This window comes from Panthera onca, chromosome B2 (genome assembly GCF_046562875.1).
Source record: "Panthera onca isolate mPanOnc1 chromosome B2, mPanOnc1 haplotype 2, whole genome shotgun sequence".
Lineage (NCBI taxonomy): Eukaryota > Metazoa > Chordata > Mammalia > Carnivora > Felidae > Panthera > Panthera onca.
Window position 1 is genome coordinate 3715659 of NC_138343.1, and position 18495 is coordinate 3734153.

General features: G+C 46.3%; 4 protein-coding genes and 1 long non-coding RNA gene across 6 annotated transcripts in view; 3 read left to right on the forward strand and 2 right to left on the reverse strand.

Moving 5' to 3' along the window:
• Positions 1-18495, forward strand: part of LOC144616336 (histone H2B type 1-C/E/F/G/I) — a 119877-nt gene that overhangs the window by 38032 nt on the left and 63350 nt on the right. The window lies entirely within an intron of this gene.
• On the reverse strand, positions 123-1631 carry LOC144616331 (histone H1.3-like). The gene has a single exon (XM_078446542.2). It carries the CDS (start codon positions 1538-1540, stop codon positions 905-907), a length of 636 nt encoding a protein of 211 aa, XP_078302668.2. The 5' UTR covers positions 1541-1631; the 3' UTR covers positions 123-904.
• LOC132674622 (histone H4) lies at positions 4791-5460 on the forward strand. The gene has a single exon (XM_060627204.3). The coding sequence runs from the start codon at positions 5086-5088 to the stop codon at positions 5395-5397; it is 312 nt and encodes a 103-aa protein (XP_060483187.2). The 5' UTR covers positions 4791-5085; the 3' UTR covers positions 5398-5460.
• On the reverse strand, positions 11312-12390 carry LOC132676405 (histone H2B type 1-C/E/F/G/I). The gene has a single exon (XM_060628508.3). It carries the CDS (start codon positions 12365-12367, stop codon positions 11987-11989), a length of 381 nt encoding a protein of 126 aa, XP_060484491.2. The 5' UTR covers positions 12368-12390; the 3' UTR covers positions 11312-11986.
• LOC132675807 (uncharacterized) lies at positions 14105-17983 on the forward strand. The gene is made up of 3 exons (XR_009608868.3): positions 14105-14199; positions 14801-14944; positions 17012-17983. It is a non-coding gene; the product is annotated as an uncharacterized LOC132675807 (long non-coding RNA).

The following is an 18495-nucleotide window of genomic DNA, read 5'->3' on the forward strand; positions in this document are numbered from 1 at the left end:
TTTATTTATAGATGCGGTATTCTAATGAGGTTAGTAAGATCATTTGCGATTGGATTAATTTTCGCGTGTTGTCAGAAATGCGAATGTAAAAGATACTTGCAGGTCTAGCTTTTCATTGGCTGTTTCGTTACTTTTCTTTTACCCAATCAGAAGGTCTAGACTAGGCTCCCGGAAGCTAGTATAAGTGCGCCTTCAAGGACGTTAGCTGTTGGTTTTTTTTTTTTTAATCTAAAGTGAAACCTTCCCGGAGACATCCTAATTATGGGTGGGTGTGTGGGCACGGCTTCTCGCTGGCTAGTACAGCTTGCGTTGGGGTGGGTTTCGCATAATGGACACCTAGTGGCGTGTTGACGTCCTAGATGCTGGAGCTGGAAGGAACCTGGGTTTCTGCAGTATGCTTGGCTAGGGAACCCTTGGACTTTGCCTTAGTGTCTTGGTTTTCTACCAGGAGACGGTGCAGAAAAGCCGCGGTGGCCAAAGTATTTTCCTAACCTAAGAATGGCACTGGCTCGTCAAGTGCAAATTTCAAAGTGGGCAAATCGTACACAACACAACCAGGGTTCCCCAAACGGCTGGGTTAGCGTGCAGTTGAGCCATCCCCTCCCCCCCGCAATTACTCCTGCTTTCGCGTGGAGTGTGGGCCATTTCGAACCATCGGACGTTGGGGAGGGGGAATTAGTGCCAAAAATAGTCCCCAGACTTTCCAACCCCTACTAGTAATTCTCACCGCCCGCAGTGCACTTAGGCGTCGCTCTTGGGACCCCTTGCGTAGGGGCCGCCCCCCAGCTGCAGTGCTCTCTGCCCGCCACGCCCCCTGCGTCCGCACGGTGTCACAGCTCCTTTCCCGAGGCCGGTGGGTGGCTCTGAAAAGAGCCTTTACGACGTTCTCGACGAACCCATACGCTTACTTCTTGGAGGCCTTCTTGGGCTTGGCAGCTTTGGGCTTGGCCGCCTTGGGCTTCGGGGCCTTGGCCTTGGCGGGGCTCTTAGCCGCCTTCTTGGGTTTGGCCGTTTTCACCTTCTTCGGGCTCTTGGCCACTTTCTTGGCCGCCGCCGCGGGCTTCTTCGCCTTCTTCGGGGTCTTCTTGGCGCTCTTCTTGGGGGTGCCGGCCCCCGCGGCCTTCTTGGCTTTCTTGGCCGCCCCGGCAGCCTTCTTGGGCTTGGCCGCGCCCGCCTTCTTGGCTTTGGGCTTGGCCTCCCCGGACGCCGCCTTCTTGTTGAGCTTGAACGAGCCCGAGGCGCCGGTGCCCTTGGTCTGCACCAGGGTGCCCTTGCTCACCAGGCTCTTGAGGCCCAGCTTGATGCGGCTGTTGTTCTTCTCCACGTCGTAGCCGGCGGCCGCCAGCGCCTTCTTGAGCGCGGCCAGGGACACGCCGCTGCGCTCTTTGGAGGCGGCCACGGCCTTGGTGATGAGCTCGGACACCGGCGGCCCGGACGCCTTGCGCTTGGCGGTGCCTGCGGACTTGCGGGCCTTCTTCTTCACGGGCGTCTTCTCGGCGGGGGCCGGCGCGGCGGGCGCGGCGGGCGCGGCCTCGGACATTCTGGGCTCGGCTGGCGGAAGGTACAGAAAACAATAATAATAATAAAGTCTGGGAGTTGAGCTGCCTGGCCCTGGAGTGTGTGTGTGTATATATACAAGCACGGCGCGGCGCGCTGATTGGTTCCCAGCTCAGCCTTGCCACTTGACCGCAACCTAGTTTCAGCTCTGTCCCGGAATTGTGTTTGTTACCCTTGAGGAAAGCAAAAAAAAGAAAATTTCCTGTGGAGGGATCACAGCGACTCTATTGTATAGCGACGCGGGACAGCTCGTGCTTTGAGATCTGCCTGTTTTCTTCTTCCAGGTTTTACCACGTCAGTCTCAGCCTTTTCCAAAAGCCCCTGACACTCTGAGAGATTCACAGGTCAGGGAGACAACTTCACGATTTTCGTTTAAAATAGAAGTCCTCCCGTCTGTGCTGTCAATAGCTTGCTCTCTCCTAACAGTCTGTACATTCTTGGCTTCTCGAACGTCCAACAACTGCTTAGTTCTCACTGAGATTGACCCGGAAAATCTGGTTCATATGAAGGGAACTAGCACAGGCTGTTTCCCCATTTCTCTGCAAGAGTGATAGTAAAGGATGGTTGTAATAAGAGCTTGTACTGACAAGGACAGTCACTACTTTGTCCAAAAAGCCTTCATCATTGCTTTTAGTGACAATTTGGAGGGTTAGTTACTTTGGGGGTTTCAAGCATTCCCGATTTGTTGAGGAAAATGGGAAATGTAGCAATGTATCGTCCTGTCATGGGTGTTGGTTCCGTGTTTCCCATAGATGATGACAGGAGATTCAGAAGAGGCATAATGGAGGGTTGAGCCCCTATACTAGTGGAAAAAAATTTTTGTTTACATTGATTTTATTTGGGGGGATCAGCTACTAAAATGTTTACAACTTTTGTGTCAGAAATCTGCCATGTTTGAGGATGAGAAGTTTGGAAAGTAAGAGAATCAAAGAGCATACACACATACACGCAGACATTCACACACAGATTTCCCTTGAGAAAGGAACAGTGTTTAAAAGCATGTTTTATATTCACGACTACATTTTTTATAGAAGGAAACACATTACAACATATGCTTGATGTTGAATAGGAAATCGATTTGTGGTGGAGAGTGATTTAATGGCTTTTTTCACTATGCAAATTCTCTCTTTGTCTTTAAGAAGTTATTATGTTTATTTTGAAATGTGTATCAGTCTCTGGTTCATTAAGATGGTGAAAGAAAGAAATGTTGAGAATACCCAGGGCAAACCCCAAGAGACGAGGGTTTCACCCTCCTTTTGGATCCCTTCAAAATCCAGAAATGACTGATTACTTCTTGCAGCACCAAAGGTTAAATATTAAGTTAAATATTAAGTACTAACACGAATCAGATAAGTGCGATGCGATGAGGGATCAGCTCAGCATAAATCACTGTTGTGTGTATTTTGTGTATTTCATTTTATAGCGTTTATGTATTCCTAATCCTCTTAAAGTGGCTTGATTCATTATGCTCGATTTTGAAACTCACTTGAAGAATATTCATTGACAGCAGTGAGGATTATGAAGTGCGGAGAAGCTGAGCCATAAGAAGGCTATGACAATGTGATAGTAGTCAGTGCAGACAAGAAAGAGAAAGTCAGAATTACAACCATGATCTGGGAAATAACAGAGGTGCATTACCAACAAAGGAAGGGCTGTCTCTTGGCCACCTAAATGTAGGGAGTCTCCAAGGTACTGCTCCATTCACCTTATGGGTTCATGAGTTACCTTTGTATGGATAACTTTGAAGTCTCTCCCTCAGGTCTGTCCTCTTGCCTAAATGTCAAACTTGTATTCTGGGTGCTTGCTGGCTATTTGCATTTGCACCTCCATATACCAGATACACTCTCTCTATAACCTCTTTGCTATTGATAAGTGGAGATTGTTGCCTGTTACCCTTATACAACCTCATCAGATTATTGTTAGTAACCTATGGTTTTCATTCCAACATTCACAGCATTTCCCAGTGCTCCTGTCTGCACATTTTCCAAACCCAGAGCCTTTCAAGGCTCTGAAGAGCCCAAAGAAGGCTCAGTTATCATTTCGTGTCATGGACTTCTTTGGATATGTGATTAAGTTTATGGGCCCCTTCCCAGCACAATGCTTTTAAGTGCTTAAGATAACATACCCAGGATGGACAAAGGAAAAGAGTTACATTAAAATACAACGTCAAATTGTCAACAACCAAAATTGTTGGAGTGTTCACATATGTGTTTTTTAATTAATACATTAAAGTACCAACGTTGCCCTCGTGACCAACAATTACCACAGTGTAGAAGGGGTGATATGCTTAAAAGATATTGGCAATACTGACGGCTGCACCTGCCAGTGAGAAGAATACATGGCGGGTCCTGCTGGTCACACTGTTTGCTGCCTGTGTGCCTCAGTGGAGACAATGCCAGGGTTGAGTTATAGCGCAAACAAAGATGGAACTGTTGTTCTCTGCCAGTTCCTAGAAGTCCTGAAGCCTGCCATTGTAGCCGAGGCTAAGAGCCCCGCTCTGGAATTTGTCCCCGTGCACCAGGAAGTCAGAAAACAAGCTTCGATGAAGCAGGTGCTCCTCACAGAGCCTGGAGGAGAGGCCACAGCTACAAAGTCTCTAAGGGATTAATGGCAGGTCAAATGTGTAAGTGTTTATTATTTGAAGGAGTTGTCAAAAGAACGTTGTAGCAAACCAGGGTGCGCTCTTCGTTTGGGAGCTGCACCCACTTTAGAGGAGTGACTACTGAGGAGAGGAGCGGAGAGCATTCACAACAACATATAATAATGTCGAGTGAGTGCTTGCGTGCAGCCTCCAACACTTGCCATGCAGAATCTCCTCGAAGCTTCACTGCTCTAGAACTTGGACTTTCTTACCTACTCGCAAAGAACAAGCCGAGCAGACACCGCCCAGGTCATAGGGAGAGCGTGGCAGCAGGCTGCCTCCAGAGCTTGGCTCCGCGTGTGCGACTGGGGGGGAGGACTGGGCTGGGATGCAGGGACAGTGCCAGCCAGAAGCTGTCCCTAAGGGACCAGACGGTCCGATCATAAACTGGAGACTCCCGGCAGGCAGCACAGGGTTCTCGACACTTGCCTCCAGCGAGGCTCGGTGAGGGACGCAGACATCCATCGATCGAGAAGACCAGAAGACACTTGGCAATAAAGACATGCTCAGCGTCAAAGCTGACCTCAAGCGTCTCGGGGACGACGGCGAGTATTCGGTGGGCATTTCCGGGTTGGTCTGGGAGACGTGAGGGGCAAGCGTGAGGCTTCGGTGTGGAAGGTGTAGGAAGCGTCGCCCGGAGTGCCGGCTGCCAGGCTGCGCGGAGCCGGGAGGGTTCCCGGAAGCCCCTCCGGGCCAGACTCCGGCTCGGGGGCCCCGCCCGGTCGGCGCCGCTCGCAGCCAAGGAGACACGAGCGATGGGCGGGCCCTGAGTGTGGTTACCGCCCCTGCTCTCGGGGTTTTCAAACAGGTCCGGCACTTTGCTATAAAAGGGCTGCTTGGCGCCGAGGGGAGTGGTGCTTCCGTAGCGTTGCAGTGGTGTTGTGAGGATGTCTGGCCGCGGCAAAGGCGGGAAGGGCCTGGGCAAGGGGGGCGCGAAGCGCCACCGCAAGGTGCTGCGCGACAACATCCAGGGCATCACGAAGCCCGCCATCCGGCGGCTGGCCCGGCGCGGCGGCGTCAAGCGCATCTCCGGGCTCATCTACGAGGAGACCCGCGGGGTGCTCAAGGTGTTCCTGGAGAACGTGATCCGGGACGCCGTCACCTACACGGAGCACGCCAAGCGCAAGACGGTCACGGCCATGGACGTGGTGTACGCGCTCAAGCGCCAGGGCCGCACCCTCTACGGCTTTGGGGGCTAAGTGTCATCGTTCACGCTACCGAAAGTATGCGATTTTCACCCAAAGGCCCTTTTCAGGGCCACCTACCGCGCCCACCGAAAGCGCTGTCCACTTCGTGTTCCCCACTCGCTGTTGAGCCGGGTTAAGCAGTCGCTGCGTTTTGCGGTTTTGAAGTGAAGTTAACTTGACAATTAAAACACTCTGGATTTCTGGTGCTCACCGATAATGAACGCAGATCCAGAACAGCAGCCTGTGCTAAGTTGTGGGCTTGAATATACGTCCCTGTCGTGTTTCAGAGGGATTCCCTGTCCAGCGTGGCTGGTTTCTTTCTGAGCCCACCAGAACATTCTATTGTACTGCTGGTTAGTGTTCTACAGATTTGTTTCTGAACGTGCTTTGTTATCCCGAGTAGTCTTCGGCTTGCTTACAAGTCCACTTAAATTTGCGTTAACGGATGGTTGAATTCCTGCTAGAGAGGTCATGTGCTTTTCGACCCCAAACCTTCGTGGTTCAGATCCCACCTTTGCGTCGGGAAATGCGTGCTCAACTAGCAGCTCGCAGATGGGTTACACCTTGTTCTCAGGGTCTGTAAACCTTGAGTCTCAGACTGTCAACATTGCCACCGTGTGTTAACAATGGGTCTGATTTTGTGAAGATTCTTGCGGGACCGTTGTGCTGTGTCAACTGGTCTATTTCCAATAAAATTTGTTTCCTGCAATACAAAGGCATAGCTGAATAGGTGGGTCTGTCACTTTAGGCGACATGTCCTGGCTTTTCTGGCACCAGACATGCCCTGGCTTTTCTGGCAGCTGAAGTTAGGTTGTGGCACAGGGGCCCAAGATGAGTCAGAAGTCACTCCCAGGTTTGGGCTTTAAAACTTTCTTCCCTCTTATCTGGTAAGAAGGAGTTGACCTTGTTTGATCTAGGAGAAACATCAGGTCCTTAGGGAATGGTAAAACAATGACTTGAAGGAAAAAGAGTCCTGGATTGATCAGGAAGAGGTGGATTAATCACAAGGATCTGTCCCGTGTGACGTGAAGAGCTGTCTTTAAGCTAATTTATTGTGGAGACTGTTACAGCCACTTAACATTTCAAACCAAATACGGTTTGGGTTTCTCAATTTCTGTAGCAGTGTGGACAGTCCTCTGTGGACCTGAACATGGTTTTAAGGGAAGCTGATTCCAAGTGGGGCCGTTTCGTTGGTATGTGTGCCACTGTGTTCCATTCTGGACAAAACACGAAATAAGGGCTTATTATGTGTTAGAAACGCGTGGACTGCGCAAACATCTTAGACATTGTAATGTGGGATTTGAAAGTACTGTCTTCCCTTGGTAGAGTTGATCTTCACAATAAGTGGACCAAAGACACCTTTGAGAATGTGTTAGGGGGCTCAAGTCCCCTCCGAGGCTCATTCAGGGAAACCCCAGGGCTCCCTGGATTCTTGTCAACAACCTGGAGTCTAGGACTTCAGGATTTGGAATCTAGAGATGCAGAACTGAAGAGAGGAAAGGGCAGACATAATACAGAGAGCGTATATTGAATGATAATATCCCACTTTATTCACTACGGGCCGTAGGCGTATCTATTCTCGAGAAGTGAGTTTGGAAATGCAAGCTAGCCCCATCTGAGAAATTATGATTTTCAGAGGCCTGAAGTCCAAACTGGCTGAATCACACACGATTTGGGAGTAAATAAAAACAATGAGGATGGATTTTCAGCCCGGTTCAGGAAGAAGTCCATGAATCTTCTTAGTTAAGGCCCTTTGAACTTCCATCGCCAGTCTTGAAAAATATATTAACAAGGCGTAAGAATGAAGTCGTCTACGTCCTTGAGCAATTCATATATTAAGTTTACAAGTTCCCATTATCCCTTAAGAAATAAAAAAAGAAACTGGAGACCTGACTCTGTGTCATCTTTGGTGAGCTCACTTACCCTCTCTGTGTCTGTTTCCTCGTTTATGATAGGGAGATAGCAGCAGTGTCTACCTTATAGGTTTGGGGTGAATAAAATTAAGCCTTTGGGGAGTATTTTGTCCAGTGCCTCGTACATGGTATCTGCTCCGTTTTGTCTTTTATTATGACTGCTATTACTATTATTGTTATTTCTCATGAAATGAGAGATGCCCAGAGAAAAAGAAGGTGACGTTTAAACTGTGACACATACTCTTCAAGTTTTCAATTTGCACTTGGTATCTTTATGTTCTGTGGCAAATCTCGAACCACGTCTGTCATCTATAATGCAGGGGAAGCTTCGTATTTTTTTTTTCAGGCTTGAGTGCGAAAACCCCGGATAAATAATATGGTCACAGTGTGTGTGTGGGTTCCACAAACACGAGTTTATGTACATTCTTAAGAAGTTGCAAGTGTATTAACGAATGTTTTGTGGATACAACCATAAAAACTCAATTCCAGATAATTTTAAAAACAACCCCCCACCCCAATATACACACTAATATTAAGCAAAAAAACCAAGAGACTCTTGAAAGGGCATTTCCCTGATCAATGAAGAAATGGCTGGGTCCTCAGGCCTTTCACTTCTGTCGCTGTCCGCAGCTTCTAGGAAAGTAGATTTGACGGATCTAGCTGGGCAGGTGCCGGCTCCAATCAGACATCATGGCCCTAGAGAAGGGGTGACAACACAGTGGAGACTCTTATGTCCCAAGGGTGAGGCCACATTCCTGAGTCCCAATGCTGTCAATGTCTGGGTTGCCTGTTATTCCCTGTAACTCGAATTCCCAGTGGGTTCCATTTACCGTATGCAAAGGTCTCCCATGTTGTCATTTCAGTAGACATCACACCAGGCTGGTCACGTCCTCCTTCCTGAAACACTATTTTCCTGACTTCTGTGACTCTAATCTCCTGGTTTTTGTCCTCACCATTTAGAATCTTTGGCCATCTTCTTTTCTTTCCTTTCTTCTTTACCCATGGGAAAATTCCAATTCCGTTGCATGCCAACAACAATAACATTTCTATTTCCAAACTCTTGTCACAAGTTCTATGTTCGGTCCCCACTTTGCTCTGGTTCCCAGAATCACATGTACAACTACTCACTTGCTACCTTCCGTGGAATGCTTTAGGGGATTTAAACATTGCCATGTCCCGGTCTCTGAAACCTCATCCTCTCCTAGAATTCTTGGTCATTATGCAAGAATTTCAGCAGCACTGCAAGAGGTGGATAAGCATACAGGCTGGGGGCACACATTCTGGTTCCAACCCCAGCCCCACACCTTGCTTGTCCCCAGTCGATTAGAAAGAGAGAATTGTTATGTCTAGATAATGTGGATGTTGAGATGTTAAAAAACTAAGTTTAGTACAGGTTTTTTTTGTTTTTGTTTTTTTCTAATTTTTATTTATTTAGAGAGAGGGAGGAGTGCAGAGAGAGGGAGGGAGAGAGAGAATCCCAAGCAGGCTCCATGCTGTCAGCTCAGAGCCCAATGCAGGACTCAAACTCATGAACCCCTGGATCATGAATTGAGCTGAAATCGAAAGTCTGATCATTAACTGACAGCCACCCAGATGCCTCTGGTATAATTTCTTAAACACATGGAAAGTACTCAGTAAATGTCAGCAACGTTTCCTCACCCATGAAACTCAGTTCATAAATGAACTCTTTTGAGTTTCTCCTCCCATGTCTACCTCTTGCTTTCTTCAATTCTGTCTTCTGCTTCTTTCTACCTTTAATCCCATAAATGCCATTTCCCACACAGCAGCCTGCGTGCTTTAAAATTCTAATAGATTCTCACGACACAATAAAAGTCTGGGTGCCTTCCTGGCAGTTAAGGTCCAACATGTTCAGGCCCCTCTTTAACCCTCAGTGTCTTCCCCGAACACCTCATATTTGTTTCCTTCTCTCCCAGCACACAGAACGTGTATTTTTGAGCAGCGACTTCTCCCTGCCTTAGAGCTTTGTTGTAGCAACAGTCTCGGCCTGCGAGTCGAGTCGTATCCCCTGGTTCCTTGGTTCCCTCACCTGGTCAGTATCACGGCACCTGGTTTATTTCCCATAGTTTCATAGCAGTGAGAACTCCTATTTGGAATGATCGAGTTGAGGAATCAGTGTGTTGATTCTCTCTCCTCTCCCGCTAGGATCTCAGCCCCACAGAGCAGTCCCTCATCTGTCATGCCTACTGCTGTCGCTTAACGCCCCACACAGAGGAAATCGATCACCATTTGACAAAATATGGAAGGAAATCCCGTCAACTGCTTTCTGATTTCTCTGTCCTCATCTAGCATAACCTCATCTTTACCACCGGAAACCTCCACGCAGGAAGGGGCTTTGGTCAGCTTGTTCTCCATGTATCAGATGTGCTCAGAGCAGAGCAGCTAGAAGCAGCATTTATATCTGTGGGAACTTGCTCGAAAGCCAAGTTCCCAGATATCCCTCAGAGGTAAGGAGATGACAGAAGCTCTGGGAGTGGGGCCAGCAATCTGTCCTCTAACAAGCCTCCAGGTGACTTTGAAGCACACTCAAGGTTAGCAGCGCTGCTGTGTATCTTGGGTGCATAATTCAGTGCTTGGCACTTGAATGCCAATGCGACAAATGGATGTTCCTTGTTTCTGCCTAGAAGGAGTCTGTATGAGGCAGTCAGTGCCACTTCCCCTCCTTCTAATCCGGCCTCGGGTTTGTTCAGGTCCCCCCTCCCTCCTTGCCTGTGCTCCAGGGAAGGGAACGTTTCTGGCTGGTCTCAGGGAGCAGGCCCTGATTCAACCACACTAGTCCTGAGGGTCCCAGTCAGTCAGTAATGAGGAATTTGGGGCTGAGAATAGGGCCAGTTCTTTGCAGTTGTGAGAGCCTTTAACAGGGCAGTTCAGAAGCTTCCTCAACGTTTTGAGCTAGCCCAAGGGAGTTGTTGATTACAAAACTGTGTGCGTTGGGGAGAAAAGTGGAATCAGGGACATTTCAGGAAGAGAACATTTGCAAAGGCCTGGAGGCTGGAGAGGTCAGGGGGCATTCCAAAAAGTGTGAAAAAGCAAGAAAAGGGGTGGGGAGAAGCAGAGAACTAAAAAACAGGAGGAAAAGCATCCACTGAGGTTTGATTTGAGCGTTCGGTGAGTGGCTGGTTACAGGCCTTGATGTCTGATATCGTGCAGCCAGCATGGGGATCATTGAAAGGCACGGAAAGGAATAATATATGGTTACGTATGCTTTCTCACAAAACCACTCCCCTGGAATGAAAAGGAGACTCACTATGGACAGAGGAGTTTTAGTATTACCTCAAACTGAAATCAAGGTGACCACAAAAAGTTGAAATGCAGTTGTAACTTGGCAATGTGAAAACAATTACTTTTGTTTTCTTTTCTTTTTTCTTTTTCTTTTTTTCCTTTTCTTTTTTGGTGTGTTTATTTTGCCTCTGCGAGAGAATAGAGATCAGATAGACTGGCTGGGAAGGCTGGCTAGAAATTTCTGGAGGATAGAGGTAGCGATTCTTGAGTACAGTTTTATTTCCATTTATAGGTAAGGTGCCGCCAGCCCAACCTTTCTCAGCTAACTCCCCAGAAAGAAGCCTCAGGTCACAATGTCTGCTGATTGAGGGGAGAAAGACTCTGCTTTTAATTTTCTGGGTTTAGGCTCTTTGGCATCACGTGATCACAACCCCTAGCCCTCCGGGTCCTGGTGTCCAGCATCAGGTCGGTAAAACGCATATCCTGAGTCCACGTTTCCTGCTCTCCACCCTCTGACCTCCCCTGGGTCCCCGGGTTCTCCCGGATCGCCCATTTGCTCAGCTGAGCTGGGGACCAGAGCTGGAGACAGGACAGATGGACGGTTTAGGCGTAAACTCGCAAGTGACAGAAAAGGAGGGACGGGGGTCTGCTGTGCCAACTTCATACTCTGGGGCTGCACTAGTGAGGAGACTCTGGCGCTTGAATATCCAGAATTGTTTTTGGCGGTCACCTGGGAGTCACGGATGGGAGTGGGAGAGGAAAGTATTGCCACCTTACAGTGTAAACATCAAATGTAATCACGAGAGCCTTTAAGGGCAACTTAAGAAAGAGGTAAAGCAAGATCAAAACCTGGTAAGAACCGTCGTGTCCTCACTGGAGAGCGGCAGCCGGTGAAGGCACACATTTTAAAGGCCCGTGGTACACGCCTAAGCAGGACCCTGGGAGCCTTGAGCAAACGGGTGGGGGAAGGGCAGTGCGTGGGGGAAGGGCAGTGCGAGGGAGGGCCCGACCCACACCAAGAAACCGGGCTGTGGTCCCCGTGGCACTGGGAGAGGAAGTCCCGCCTCTAGATGGCGGGCTTTTCAAATGTCACTGTGGCTGCTTACACCCGTCGGGTGATACTTGCCGTAAAGTGGACACCAGGGTCTGCTTCGAGACGCGGCGCCAGTAGCCACCGCGCCTGTGCGTCTTTTAAGGAAGGCGATCTGGAGCTGCAATGGTCTAGGGAGGGAGCGCTAGCTGTTCTGCCCGCGGGGTTTTCGCCGGTGAGGACGTCTTCACAGGCCACGACGGAACCTCCCACCCAAAGCCGACATGTCACGGTGTACCGTGTGTTCCCAGCAACCTGAACGCCCAGGAAGACCCCAGCGCGTGTCAGCGCACAGCTCTGGTGGTGAAAATCTGTGGCTCTGAAAAGAGCCTTTGGGTTGGATCGTGCCTCCCAGCACTCACTTGGAGCTGGTGTACTTGGTGACGGCCTTGGTGCCCTCGGACACGGCGTGCTTGGCCAGCTCCCCGGGCAGCAGCAGGCGCACGGCCGTCTGGATCTCCCGGGACGTGATGGTCGAGCGCTTGTTGTAATGCGCCAGGCGCGACGCCTCGCCCGCGATGCGCTCGAAGATGTCGTTCACGAACGAGTTCATGATGCCCATGGCCTTGGACGAGATGCCGGTGTCGGGGTGCACCTGCTTCAGCACCTTGTACACGTACACCGAGTAGCTCTCCTTGCGGCTGCGCTTGCGCTTCTTGCCGTCCTTCTTCTGCGCCTTGGTCACCGCCTTCTTCGAGCCCTTCTTCGGGGCGGGAGCGGACTTCGCGGGCTCAGGCATCTCAACTCCGCTTTCTTCCGAGTGAAGAGAAAATGGAGCCCGCGCCAGGATCCCGCCTATTTGTAGTCAGCGGTATGCAAATGAGGAATGCGTTTCGCGGCCTGTGATTCGCTGACTCGTCGTGTGACCTGCCTGCACATGATTGGCTCCAGCTCTACGGTCCTATTGGACGTATTCCTGAGAGTAGTTTCCCCCATTCAGGCAGGCTTCTTAACCTATTTGGTAACAAGTTCAGACTACTTTATGAACATCCAGATTACTTTGGTGATTAATTTTAGAAAGTAGAAGCTCTCCCTTGTGTTTTGAATTGCCAAAAAGACAGTAGTCAGGTCGAGGTCACGTCTCCGATTTGCAACCCCCCTGTATGGTTCCTGGAAAAGGCGTACCTTTGCATTTAAATCCGGGTTCTAGACCAGTGAGAGAGACGTGAAGTCGCTGCCAGCCCAATGGGGAACTCTGGGCACACTGTCTATCACAGAAATTCCTAAGTGGGTCAAATGACCAGGCCCTTGACAGCTGCCTTGCTCAGTGCCTGAGCACCTGCCCTAAGATCAGCGTGACCTAAGATGGATCGCTGAACTGGTCTCTGATGAAGCTCATCACTGGAGGCTATTAGATACCCACACTCCGCACATGGGCAGGGAGTCCCTGAAGAGACTCTCAGCTGTCTGCCATAGGATTATTTAGGACAGTTAAACAATAGAGGGACTGTTTCCAAAGTTGTGAGCAGGGTTAAGGGATATCACCAAAGAATGGTGAAGGACGCTGGGCTGTTATTCCTAGTTCGGAAGAGGCAGGAGAAGAGCAGGGTTTGAAGAGAGCAGTGAGCATAGGAGACGGCTGTCGGACAGGAGCTGTGGCTGTCGATAGACAAAGGCAGTTTCTGCCCAGTTTTGTAGGAAGGGAGCCAAGAAGAATAAGAATATACTCTCATTCCCCCCCCCCCCCCCCCCCCACCTCAGATGTCTTGCTTATCCCTCCCAGAAGCCAGAGGGTAAAGAAACATAGTTGCTGTCGTGCACAAATCAGCCATCTAGGTCACAAAGTATCCTAAGCCTTTTAAGATGAATATCTAAAGTAGCAGAGATTCAGATTTTGTACAGGTAAAAAACAAGTTTACCTCATTTTTCTAATCGGGTAGATATCTATGGCTATTTCGTTTTCAGCTCCTGAAGTTAGTTCATGAACACTGGATTATCCTCAGAGCTGCAAAATTTTAAACATGCTTTGTTGCTATCATTACCATTGCGCAGATGGATTCAAGGTTACCTTTTTTACACAACACTTCCTCTGAGAGATTCTCGAATTTTCTTTCTTTTCTTTTAAAGCACAAATCTACAAGGGGAGAGAGAGAGAGAGAGAGAGAGAGAGAGAATCCCAAGTAGGCTCCAAACTCATCTTAGGGCCTGACCGCAGGGCTGGACTAGGGGGGCTCAATTCCAGGATCTTGAAATCGTAACCTGAGCCCAAATCAAGAGCGAGATGCTCAACTGACTGAGCCACCCAGGTGCCCCTTGAAACTTCTTCATCATAGACAAATATATCACCACTTTCTTTTGCTGGCCTGCATCCTGGAGGAATGGTCTCGTTTCCCATTGACCCTTGGTCCCCAATTTAATCACCTCCCCCCACCCCCCCACCAAGGGCTGACCACTCACATTATAGCCACTGCACCACCAGCAGGATGTCATAAAGGAGCTGGTTACAAATAGGATTGTAAGCCCCACCCCAGAGCTACACATCAGACTGAATCTTGACAAGATCCCCAGGTAATCAGGGTGAACGCTATAGTTTGGGAAGCACAATCTAGAGTGCTGTCCGTATGATTGCGGGTATGTGTCTTCACGCATGTGGTGGGGTGAGTGGCCCAAGAAAACAAAGAGCATAAAGGGGCAGATTTTATTGGAATGTCTTTTCTTCTCCATGTTAAACAAGTTGCCCTTTTCAATTCTTTGTCTATGATCACTTAGTTATTGGTGTATATTCGCGTTGCCTTTGGTTTTATTTGTTCGTCTCTACTAGCTTTGCCACTGCGACCTCTTTCTTAATTTACTAGTTGAGAATTTTGTATATCTTCATTATGGGTAAATTGGAAAGCTACAGATTGAGAGCCAACAGTAAAGTCTACATGCAATCGCTTGAGGCATGATGATTTCTCTAACTTTCCTCAAATTTCTTCCTCCCCATGAGATTTCCCTCTGAAAAGGGCCTCTCTTTTTGCAAATATTTTGTGACCACTTTTTGACACGTTGCCTGGAAACACAAGACCTTGTAGGATTGGGAAAGATAGGGTAAAATATGCAGAGAGGGACCTGAGGTCCCTGGGTGGGGGGGGGGGGGGAACACATATTTTGGAATGTATGCAAACAGCAAACAGCCTAGGCCGTAAGGTGCTTCTTAAGAATGTAACAGTGACCACCTACTCCCCTTCAGGTTTCCCTCAGGAATTTGACAAAAGGCCTGACTAAAAATAAGCAGTAGACCATGAAACATTTGATCCACAAGGGATGGTTTGGCCATAGACCACCCAGTATCATACAATGGAGTCAAGCCAATCAGCAGTGGACAACCCGGCAGGTAGAGTTATGGTTAAGTGTCCGATTTCAGCTCAGGTCATGATCTCACAGTTCTTGAGTTTGAGTCCCATGCTGGGCGCTGTGCCGACAGCTAGGAGCCTGGAGCCTACTTGGATTCTGTGTCTCCCTCTCTCCCTGCGCCTCCCTATCTCTCTCTCAAAAAGAAGTAAACATTAAAAAAAAGAAGCAAAATTGACAAGTGTGCTTTCAAATCAGTGAATTCCTCTGGTGGACTTATTATTCCCCATCAAAATTCTCTCCGGATCTAAGAATACAGATTTTTTTTTTTTAATTTGCATAAAATGTAACTCCAAAATAATGGTAGATACTAACTTACGTGTAATATTTTTTAGTTGTTTTGCTATATGATTGTGGTCTCATGGAAGTTTTTTTTAAGCTTTCATTTGCCTCTCTCAGAAAAGCATTATGTTAGAGTTCTGGAACATGTTCAATATTTTATCTTGTTATGATATTTACCATGTTTTTTACAAACCAAAAAAAAATGTGTGTAATACAAAATGTGGCTTAGAAAGTGCTCCTCTTTTTTGAGTCTGAAAAGAAACCATTACTGGATTTATATAATAATAAAGAAAAAATAAGAATGACGGGTAAACGTTACCAAGAGGCAGCAAGTATGGTAATATTAATATTAAACAAATTTCAAAGGTCAAAGTATTAGTGGGGGTAGAGAGGTATGCACTATAAGGACTTTTAGATCCAATGTGGAAAACAAGATATTCTGGAAAGCTGTCCTGAAGCAAAATAGCTAAGGACTAGATAAACTACAAAAACACTCTAGCACATTATGGCCAAATCACAAGAAACCAAGGAAAACTCCCTAAATCTCCCAGAACAATAAACCCCTCGGAGCTGAAGCCAGCCTGCTAAACCCACCAGATTTGGTTCCTAGGGGCAAATACCATTATCAGGATTCGACGCTTTGTCAATCAATGTTAGCCTGTTGGGGAAAAGAGAATTCTCAGCCTTTAAACTGAACTAGAGACTTGTAGCAAAAAGCCAGGGCTCTTTGAGAAAACAAAGGCTTGTAGGGGAAAAAAATTCTAGCAAAGATCCCTAACAAGAAACCTGTTGGTCTCCGCAGGGCTCTGTGGTGGAGGGTAGAGGAAATTTGCTACAAGTATTTCCCCACAGACCTACTTAGAGTAGAGAGTTTCTGTGAAAGCTTCCTGACATTAATGTGTGGCGCGGGCTTGTGCGTCACCTTGTGCCTCATGCAGACAAACTCACACCCCTTTGGGAGGGAAGCATCTTGGATCCCAGTTCTCTAGATACGCATAAATTACTTACTTATTTCCTAGTATTTATTGAGAACATATTATGTGCCAGGCGTTCCTAGGAATTTGGGATGTTCAAATATAAACTCATCATAAATGTGACCTAACCTAGGAGGAGAACAGACACTTTGAAGAGTCAGGCTTTTAGCCTTCGATCCCCACCTCTTCCTCACACAAAGAATCTCAGATATTAAAGTTATCAGATACAGACTATAAAATATTTACTGAACGTTTAAAGAAATAAAAATGAAATAATACACTCTAGGAGCAAGGGACAATCAAAACCAGACCTATGAAAAAATTAAGGAAATTGAACTTTTAAAAATGAAAAGGATCTATAGTTCATAATGATAAAATAAAAATCCACTGATAAGATGTAACATTTAGGGCCTTGATATACCTGACCGCATAGCCACTAACTGTGTATGGCAGTAACTTCCAGAAATTTTAGGAGAATTTCAGGTTTACAAGTGTAGGGCAAGCCTTCAATACTGTACTCTTAGAAATTCATATAACAACGAAGGAAAATGCTTATGGTTATAGAAGATTGAACAACACAATGAACAAACTTCATTTATCTGTGATTCCTTCACTTAACACGTAGAAGATTTCGGAATTTTTCAAAGGACCCATTTAATAATTTCAAATTTTCAACACTGGCTTCAGAATACATATACATACATACATATAAAGAAAACAGTTTTGTATATATTGCACTATTTTATCATAATCTAATTATGGAGTGATAGAAATAATTTGGTTTTTTTTTTTAGGAATAGTAAGACTGAAACAATCTTCTCATATTCTTAGAAACTAAAAGCACACTTCTAAACACGTGGATTAGAATGGATATCATTAAAGAAAGTATGTAATAGAAATTACTATGAATACACTTAACCAAGGAGGTGGAGAATTTGTACTCTGAAAACTACAAACATGCCTGAAGAAATTGAAGATAACACATACAGTGGAAATACATTTCATAAATTACGTGCTCATGAATTGGAGGAATTAATATTGTTAAGATGTCCATACTACTCAAAGTAATCTACAGAGTCACTGCAATTCTTGACAAAGTACTAACAGTATTTTCCACAGAACTGGGATAATCTTAAAATCTGTATGAAACCACCAAAGACCTCAAGTAGCCAAAGCAATCTTCAGAAAGAGGAACAAAGTTGAAAGTATCATAATCCCAGATTTCAAGATACACTACAAAGCTATAATAATCAAAACAATATGGTAATGGCACAAAAATGGGCAGATAGCTCAATGGACTGGATAGAGAGCTCAGAAATAAGCCAACTGTTATGGTCAATTAATCTATGCCAAAGAAGGCAGGCATACACAATGGGGAAAAGACTCTTCAATAAAGGGTGTTGGGAAAACTGGACAGCTATGTGCAAAATAATGAAACTGGACTGCTTTCCTACATCATATACAAAAATAAACTCAAACTGGATTATAGACCTAAATGTGAGACCTGAAACTATAAAACTCTTAGAAGAAAACACAGGCAATAATCTCTTTAACAATCTCTGTTTGCCTTAGCAACATTTTTCTAGCGTTTCTCTGCAGGCCAGGGAAACAAAAGCAAAAATAAACTATTGGGACTACACCTATATCAAAGGCTTTTCACAGAGAAGGTAACCAACAACAAAATGAAAAGGCAACCTGCTGAATGGGAGAAGATATTTGCAAATGATATTTCCAATAACGTGTTAATATCCAAATCATATACGAAGAACTTATACAACTCAACATCAAGAATAGTAAGATTTTAAAATGGGTAGGTGATGTGTATAGACATTTTCCAATGAAGACATACACATGGCCAACAGATACATGAAAAGATGCTCAAATCACTTATCATCAGGGAAATGCAAATCAAAACCAGAATGAGATATTGCCTTACACCCGTTAGAATGGAAAAAAAAAAAAAAAAAAAAAAAAGGAAATAACTAGGGCTGAAGATGTGGAGAAAAATGAACCCTCACATTTTGTTGGTGGGAATGTAAATTGGTATAGGCAGTATGCAAAACAGTGTGGAGTTTCCTCAAAAACTTAAAAATGGAAATACCAGAAAGTATAGTAATTTCACTACTGGGTATTTATCCCAGAAAACAAAAACACTAATTAGAAAAGATATATATCCCCCCTATGTTCCTTTTAGCATTATTTACAATATCCAAGATATGGAAGCATCATAAGTGTCCGTCAGTGATGAATGGATAAAGATGTGGAGTGTGTATATCCG

What these genes read in the sequence shown, in the direction of transcription:
- LOC132676405 (XM_060628508.3), bottom strand. Translation starts at nt 12,367, where the DNA reads ATGCCTGAGCCCGCGAAGTCCGCTCCCGCCCCGAAGAAGGGCTCGAAG.
- LOC144616331 (XM_078446542.2), bottom strand. Translation starts at nt 1,540, where the DNA reads ATGTCCGAGGCCGCGCCCGCCGCGCCCGCCGCGCCGGCCCCCGCCGAG.
- LOC132674622 (XM_060627204.3), top strand. Translation starts at nt 5,086, where the DNA reads ATGTCTGGCCGCGGCAAAGGCGGGAAGGGCCTGGGCAAGGGGGGCGCG.